The sequence below is a fragment of the Pteronotus mesoamericanus genome, unplaced genomic scaffold (assembly GCF_021234165.1).
Source record: "Pteronotus mesoamericanus isolate MK-2021 breed Mesoamerican mustached bat unplaced genomic scaffold, CSHL_Meso_final scaffold_507, whole genome shotgun sequence".
In the NCBI taxonomy this organism is placed as follows: domain Eukaryota; kingdom Metazoa; phylum Chordata; class Mammalia; order Chiroptera; family Mormoopidae; genus Pteronotus; species Pteronotus mesoamericanus.
In genome coordinates, this window is record NW_026555319.1 from 3,523,902 (window position 1) to 3,532,535 (window position 8,634).

Here is an 8,634-nt window from a genome sequence, read left to right on the forward strand (position 1 = left end):
AACAAAGATCTTCAGTGCAAACTTAGTTCTCCTGACAGATTTGCATTTCTCTCGTGTTTCTGATATTCGGTTCTTGTTACCTTGCATTTTTAAAGCTTGCCCAGTGGCACTGTAAGGTATTTGCTTCATCGCTCGAGTTTCTTCCCATGTAAGTAGTAAGGAAAGAACCTTGGCAGTGCGTGCCCTTGGGGAAGGGTTGCTGGCCACGCGGCCTGCTTTCCAGTGACGTGTAGCTTCCCTTTTTGGTATTTTGAGTAACACCAGTCATTCTAGTCAGAGTGGCTGCAAAGCGCCACGGGCCCCCGTCTGTGTGGTTTATGACTCGGGTTTCAGTGCCTTTGGCATAAATGGTTTAACTTAGCCCCTCGTGGTTTGCACAGTGGGATTAGGGCTTAGAAACTGCCCCAGAAGCCCACAGTGATGAGTTGCCACCGTACTTGTCCAGGCATTTGCCGCAGGTCAGAGCCTTCTCCCAGCCACGCACCTTCTGATAACTTGTATGAGAAGCGCTCTGCCGGCCCTCGTCTCGGAAGCGGCCGTGCTGGGAGGTTTGTGTGTACGTGATGATCAGCAGGTGGGGAGGCCCAGACCCCGCCGCCCCCTGCCGGCCGGGCGTCCCTAACACAGGGCTGTGTGGCACGGTGGCTGACTAGAGCCCTGATGATGGAGGAACCCAAGTCTGTTCAGCGATCCCCAAATCCTGGTATTTTCCAGTAAAAACATTTAAAATAACTTTCAAATCTGAGTGGGGTTGATCACAGTTGAAGCTCCTGAAAAAGGATTTACAATAAACTACCAAATAAGTTCAGTAGAAGCTTAAGGAGCCCAAGCTTTATTGGATGTTTGGATAACGTCAGATGCTTACTTTCCAGGTGGAAGAAGTGTTTGTAAAATATTCTTCCGTCAAAATCTTTGTTTTGTCCCAACCTAAGCAAGACCCTGTCGCATAGCGAGGTGTCACTCCCTCAGGGACTCAGCATCAGCAGTGCCCGCCCCCTTCTCGGGCGCAAATGATGCTTGGGTGTTGAACTCAGGAAATTTCTGTAAGTCTTGGATTCTTTTCTTACTACTTATCGTCCTGGAGTGTGAGTGTAAGCCACACAACGAGATAAATACAACACTTATATTCTATCTTTGTGTAGAATTTCAATGCACCGTAAATCATGAGAATTCTGTAGTTCGTGTGCCGGATATCTTGGGTCTCACTAACCAGACATACTTTCTGTCATTTCTAACCTGGGCCTCAGTTTCCGATTCTTCCGGTCGGTCCTGGAACAGAGCAAAGCGCGAGGTGTTCCGCACTCACCCACGTCTCGCTGAGCCGGGAGCAATTGGCTCCTCGTCTAAGTTACGAATTCTCACCAATGACCAATGACCGGCTGCCTTAATGAAGGGTCCAGGTTCTATGGCCTGAGGGCTAGTGAAGAAAATTCCCTCCAGTTTTGTTTTTCCCAAAATATTTTTGTTATACAAGGTCTTTTTCCTATTATTTCACACTGCATGTAATTAAAAAAGAAAAAACCCACTTTATTTTAAAATTAGAGATTCATAAAAGTAGTTCAGAGTGGTCCCACATGCCCCTCCTTCAGAGCCCCCCCGAATGTGAACATCTTATGTTCCCTGGTACCTTTGTCAGAACTTGGAAAGGGACGTCGGTACGTAGTCCTACAAGGCGAGACACTGCACGTCACTCCAATTCCTGGTTTTCCCACGGACGTCCTATTCCTCGCCCGGGATCCAGCCTAGGGAGCCACAGTGCCTTGTTGTCATACTCCGTAGTCTCTCCCGCTCTGTGGCAGTTCTCAGTCTTTCCTCCTCACTGGTGACCGTGGCCGTGGCACTTTGGCATGCGTGTAATTTTTACACTGAAAATTTAAATGCACACACACCCACACTCAGTAGCCAGCCCTTCCGGGTCGTGCCTGTGGTGCCTTGCCACCTGCCTGCCTTCCCTTCCTCTTTCCTGTTCCTTCCCACTCCCTGGCCTCCAAGAGAAGTGCTTCCCTCTCGGCGAGGGCCCAGTCCCTCCCTCTGCTGATAGAAAGCTCTGCCGCCGAGAGTGGACCCAGAGCACGGACCCGCCCCTGCAAACGCCCCGCGCTTCCATCCTGTGCCTGGAATCCACTTTAACATTTCCATTCGGGCTTTTCATCTATATGAGCAATTTAACGTTCTCTTCAGGTTCCATGGACAAAAAGTAAGAGTCCTTCCGTCCGAATAGTATGAATATTTGGTACTGTTTTGGCCCAAAAGATCTCAAAAACACATTCTTGGAACTTGCTAAAAGTTACTGAACTTAGTGAGAACCAATCGATACTTCCAGCATAAAACTGCTCTGCATGACATCCGTATAATCGCTTTGCATGTGTGTATTTTAATTGTTGTTACTGCTTGGTAAGAACTTATTCAAGAAGTAACAGAATTCAGCTGGGTAGATATTTAAAAGAATTCTTTGGGGGTGCAACAGTCTTGTTTTTTGTTTTTTGTTTTTTAATTGTACGTCTTCCAGTTATTAACTTGTTCCTTTAAATTCAAATGGATACAATGATATGCAGATTCTGGCATGTCTATGCATAGTAAACTTTTTCTGCCTTCACAGTAAGTAAAATTTCAAGTCACATGTAGAAGCATAATATAGCCTTGGCCCCTGTCAAGCTTCCCTGTGATACGCTTTTATTCTTCACACGAACCGAAGTGAATCGCGTGTCTGTTCTGAGACAGGTGTACACCGGCTGCGCGCTCGGTTAACTTCTGGAATGTTTAACTCTTTGGTCTTTTAGAGAATCCAAGTTAATAAAAGACACAGATGAAGAAAAAGCTTCCTTGCAGAAATCCATCAGTATCACTAGTGCCTTACTCACAGAAAAGGACGCCGAGCTGGAAAAGCTGAGGAACGAGGTAAAGCGCCTCCGTAGGCGGACCGCGCGCCCCTGTCGCGGGCCACCCCGGGCCGCTCAGCCACACCGCTGTGTTTCAGGTGACGGTGCTCCGGGGGGAGAACGCCTCTGCCAAGTCCCTGCACTCCGTGGTCCAGTCTCTGGAGTCCGATAAGGTGAAGCTTGAGCTCAAGGTAAAGAACTTGGAACTTCAACTCAAAGAAAACAAGAGGCAGCTCAACAGCTCTTCAGGTAAAACGTGCACCGCAGGGCGCTCCTTCCCGACCCCCGAAACCCACCCTCCACCACCCCGCCCCCCACCCCCCTCAGGGGGCATTTCTGGTCCAGACGAAAGGTAGCTGACGCACTGTCCCTCGTGGCCCTTCCCTCCTGAATCAGATGAGGGCTGGGCACGACCCAGGTCCACGCACAGGAGCGCGTTGGTACCCCCTTGCTGGGCCTCCCCGTGGGCTTGAGTGTTGGCAGAAACGAAAAATGGCAGATGCTGGCTGCCTGCACCCGGCACGACTGGGCTCCAAAGGTGCGCCAGGGGAGGAGGGCGGGCGGTCCCTGCTGTTCTCCACGCCGTTGGCCAGGACAGCCAGGACAGCTGGCCGGCGCCCGCAGCAGAGAGCCTGCCAGCGGGGGCGCCGGCAGGGCCCTCGGGGCCCGGGTTGGGGACAGACAGGGACTCAAAGAGGCGCCGCTGGGAATGCCACAGAAAATGAGTGTCTAACACTGGCCCTTTCATTGCAATAACAAGGAAAAGCAGCTCGCAGGCTTTTAAAAGTCCCCTCCTCTTCTTTCTTTTCCTTTTCTAACATAAGGCAACGCTGACACTCAGGCAGAAGAGGACGAAAGGGCGCAGGAGAGCCAGGTGAGATGCCCTCCTCCTGCTCTGCTCCCTTGTGTATTCATAGAAACCATTCAGTCTTTTGAACAGGTAATGCATTCGTGTGGTCTGACTATTACGCAGTGTCAGAGATAGCAACGGTACACAGTCTCCCTCCAGACCTTTCTCTTCCTGTCAGTCCCTGGCCCTCCCAGCAGGTCATCACTGTTAGTAGTGTCTTTTTAAAAAACCTTTTCAGGAATTTTTTAAAATGGCACGTGTCAGCCAAGACTAACGCAGTCTGTGCCCTCTCGTTTCCTTACGGAAGTGGTGGCCTGTTGCAAACAGGGACGCGCATGGATCTTTTGTGTAGCTGTAGAGCGTTCCATTCTGTGGACACACCCGAAATGTAATTGGTTTTCTCCCCATTGACGTGACATTCGGGATGTTTCCGAGCCCCTCGGGGGATGGTAAACAGTGCTGAGGTGACTTAACCTGGGCAGCTGTCATCTTGCATATATACTAGTATTTCTTTGGGATAAATTTCTACAAGTAGACTTGCTCTGTCACCTCTACCTTAAAAATACAGGATTCTGGAAAACTTGCCTAAAGCCAAAATTAACAAAACAGCTTTAGTTTTAAAAATGGGATCATATGGAGACAAAGTATTCTCTGTTTGGAAATAAAACAGCACATAGGCAACAGGCATCTATCTTCAGTTTTAATAATGTATTTTGGATATGTTTATCCTGGTCAAAACTCACAGGCACAAAAGCCACCTTTCATTTGTAAATAAAAGCTCAGGGAGTTTGCTGTCTGTCTGACGTCCTCTTTGCAAGGCATGAGAGGATTTGGCAGACTACCAACTTACCCTGGTTCGGCCTGTCTGCTCAGTGTGTATGTCTAATAAACGTCAGTTAATTAACAGTGTTTTCTCTTTCTCCCCCTTTCCTTTCTGCTTCCGTTTGCTTCATCTGCCGCTGCCAACACTTTTCTTCCAATCAGCAAATGGTTTGTTTTACATTTCCTAATTTGCGAGCACGTGGTGTGTGTGTGCGTGTGTGCGTGTGTGTGCGCGCGCACATGTTTTCCCACTCTGCTTATATCCTTTTGTGCCTTTTTCTCCTTCCGGAAATGGAGCTCCCAACACGATAAGCAAACGCTGTCTCAGAAGTGAGGCTGTGCAGCCGGTGGGTCTGCCCCCAGTGGGGGAGGGACGCTCTGCTCCACGGAGAGCCACACAGCCGCTGACCGCGCCCTGTGTTTCAGAATGCGCCCCCGCAGGAGGCGGCGGCCTGCAGTTCTTTAAAAATTGACCTGCCTCTGTATGTGTAGTTCAGGTTTTAAACTGAACTGCTCATACACAGTTTACTTATTTTTAGAGAGAAGGGAAGGGAGGAAGGAGCCTGGTGGGGAGGTCGCCTCTCCTGCACCCCTGCTGGGGACCTGGCCCGCAGCCCGGGCCTGCGCTTTAGTCTTGTAAAGTGGGATAATTTCATGGGCTATTTAGAGAAATGAGACTTTTTATTATCGGTGGAAGAGGAAAGAAACTTTTTGTTTTTATATGCAGTTGCCTTTGGTGTGAAAGCAAATGTCAGGACAAGAGCCGTTCCTCTCGCTGGTTGTCCAATCATCCCTCTGCCAGGGACTCTGGACATGGCTCCTCCCGCCGTGGCGCCGGGCGTGGGCAGAGCGTCTCCTCGGCTCAAAGGGAGCTCCAGCCTTCTCTCTCAAGGCCTCCCTTTGTCTCCGAAGGCTCACTTACCGTCCCACCCTGACCAGCCAGTGACTGGTGTGAGGAGAATTTCCCTGCCCTGTGTCCCCTCGGCGCACCGCACGTGGCGGGTGGCCGTGCAGGGCAGTGAACAACTCCCTGGTTTTGCTTTTTGTAAAATTCTCTGTGTGTATCAAACTCAGGCTCAGTAACGGCCACTGCGGGCCCCCCCGCCCCCGGGCCGCCCAGCACACTGTGCTGCCAGAGTGGGCAGTCTGCGTCCGTGCCTCTAGCTAGTCCACTGTACACACGTTAGACATCTCACACGCCTGTTTCTTTTTTCTCCGGAACAAATTAGATTGATTTCCTGAATTCAGTAATCGTGGACCTTCAGAGGAAGAACCAAGACCTCAAGATGAAGGTGGAGATGATGTCAGAAGCAGCCCTTAATGGGAACGGTGATGACCTAAACAATTATGACAGGTATTTCACATAAAGCGGTGTTGATCGGAACCTTCGTTCCACCCAGATAAACTGTGTGTTTAAAGTCAGGTTCTCCGGTGGGTGGGAGAAACCACTGCTCGGTGGTTCACTGGCCATAAATCCATTTCCATAAATCTGGCAAGAGAGTGGTATGCACTACGGAGGGGCTTGACCTGAACATTTCAGTGCAGCTGGTAGCAGTAACGCTTGAGGCTGCCAGACTTGGCCATAACTCTCGCTTACGTTTTAGTCTTTACGAGTGATGCTGTCTCTAGAATGTCTGTAGTGATGGGTTTCTGACTGCACACGTTCACGTCTGCAGTGACGACCCGGAGAAGCAGTCCAAGAAGCCCCCTCGCCTCTTCTGTGACATATGCGACTGCTTTGATCTCCACGACACCGAGGACTGTCCCACCCAGGCCCAGATGTCTGAGGACCCCCCTCACTCCACACACCACGGCAGCCGCGGCGAGGAGCGCCCGTACTGCGACATCTGCGAGGTGTTTGGGCACTGGGCAGCCAACTGCCACGACGACGAGACCTTCTGACGAAGCCGCGAGGCTTCCGCAGGCGTGCGGCAGCCGCACACCAGCGTGGCGAGCAGACTTCAGGAGGACGCGCGTGATCTTTGACCCCCATCAACAAACCCAAGAAAATATTTTGATCTTCAACAAATCGCTCTTTTAGTTTCCCCTTATAAGTTAGGATAATAAATACTAAATACTTAGTAGGGGAGTTGTCACCTCTAACTTGCCCTCCTGACCTATGAGTGTGAACAAAGTGTTGCGGGGGATGGGGGGGCGTTCGCGCGCCGCCCCCAGGGAGCCTCGCAGGCCGTCCTGCCTTCCCGCACCTTGTTTAAGGGGGTTATGCCGTTACTTCTCACCTTTGCACTAAGATCTTTCCAGGCTGCATTGGTATATTTAGATCTTTTGGTTAAGCTTTGACACTGGAATGAGTTGAAAAAATGTGCCATTTTGCATTTTCATCTACTCATTTATAGTATTTTATTCTTAACTGAAAAAATACCTGAGCTCTTTGCACGACCTGCTGTCAGTGGTGCCTTTGTTTCAGGCGCGGTGACACTTGGTGTGGTCATGAAATCACGGAGCGGGAGGGGGAGGCCCCCCGCACCGCTGCGGGCCGTTTTATAATCCATATGCTGCACCCACTTACTCTACTGGGGCGTTTTATTGGTTTTTGCATAATTTCAGCTTCTATATATTATATGTATATATTTTTAAAAAATCTCTATTTTGGGAAAAAGCATACACAATGTGTCTTTCTTTTCAGATTTTTACTGTTATGAAAAAGAAAACACTTAGAATGTTCATCAGGACACAATGAGCTAGGCCAGAAAGAGCATCACACAGCTTTGGAAGTATCTTTTCTTTTGTTTTCATTTTGTTTCTTTGTCAAAGTACAATTTTTTTCCCCTCTCCAGCAGATATCCCCAGCAGTCAATTAATTAGACAATAAGCCACTATACAACACCTACATAACCAATCTAGTCTTTACAAGTTGTTTTTACTGTGTTTTTAGATGAATGTATGATGAGAAATTCAACATTTTAATAATCTTGGATTTTCTTGTCACAAAAAATTAAATGAAGGACCTCAGCCTCCAGAAGTTTTATCAGCCAATTTGGATCTATTTATCTTGATTTGAATGTCTTCTAGAAGATGTAAAAAGTAATAAATGTATCTTCCATGCTACATGTATAATAAGAACTTCTATAATTGTATATATGCCTTTGATGTATTTTCCCCTCAAGATTATTGACTGTGTGTTTGACAAGTGAAAAATCTGTAATCAGTTGAAATTTTTTGGTTATAAACATAATAGGAATTGTTTCCCAAACAATATGTAAATCAGTATTAAAATTTTAATGAGCAAACAGATGTTCTGTACCTACTTTAATAAATGGTTATTCTCTTTTGCCCAGTGGTAGTAACTGGTATTATTCTCAGGTGTGTTTGTCATAATGGTTTTTCTTCCAATGAGCCAGTGCTATAAATCCAAATAGTAATTTCTACTCCAGTCTTCCTGATAAACAACTTTAAGAAATTGGTTTATTCTTATCTCAAAGTATTCTGTGAATCATTTAGCATAAAATAAATACCTATGGTGGTTCATCGTTGCTGTCTCACTGTATTACCAGACAGAAATGAGTGGCACCATGTAGTACCAACTGTTAATCCATGAAGTTTGAAAAAGCAACTCTGAAAGTTGCTGTAATATTTACCTAAATGATTACTGAACCAAACATTGTTTTATGGGCACAGGTAGATATTTCCAAAGCAGAGTTACTAGGTGAGCAAGAACATGACTTCCACCTATATGACATCCTGACAGTAGTCCTTGCCTTTAGCATTGATATCGGGGGATTAAAAGACTCAAATTACTAATTAAACTTACTGTGATTATTTCACATCACATATATAAATCATGCACCTAAACAATTGTTACATGTCAATGATAGCTCAGGAAAAAAATACAAAGACTCAACAAGTATGCAATATTTATGGGGCAAATACATCAGGACAGCAAACTCCACTCATGGTACACAAGCAAAACCTCTCTGCTGACCGTCTAGCACCCTGGTGCCTGTCTGAGGGGAATAGTTTGTGATCCTGGTCTCGCTCGCTCACACTGGCCGCTGTGATTTCAAGAGTCTGGGGCACGTTTCCTCTCCGAGGAAGCAGCGTCCTCGTTCAACCCTCAGGACC

General features: G+C 47.6%; 1 protein-coding gene across 3 annotated transcripts in view; it reads left to right on the plus strand.

Moving 5' to 3' along the window:
- The window catches only part of CLIP1 (CAP-Gly domain containing linker protein 1), an 87,504-nt gene extending 80,167 nt beyond the window's left edge, over positions 1-7,337 (plus strand). For all 3 annotated transcript variants that reach the window (XM_054593914.1, XM_054593916.1, XM_054593915.1), the window contains 5 exons: positions 2,781-2,898; positions 2,978-3,128; positions 3,704-3,753; positions 5,781-5,905; positions 6,228-7,337. In XM_054593914.1, coding sequence (XP_054449889.1) covers positions 2,781-2,898; positions 2,978-3,128; positions 3,704-3,753; positions 5,781-5,905; positions 6,228-6,453 — 670 coding nt within the window. In that variant the 3' untranslated portion in view covers positions 6,454-7,337. The remainder of the gene's footprint in view (positions 1-2,780; positions 2,899-2,977; positions 3,129-3,703; positions 3,754-5,780; positions 5,906-6,227) is intronic.
- The last annotated feature ends 1,297 nt before the right edge of the window (positions 7,338-8,634 follow it).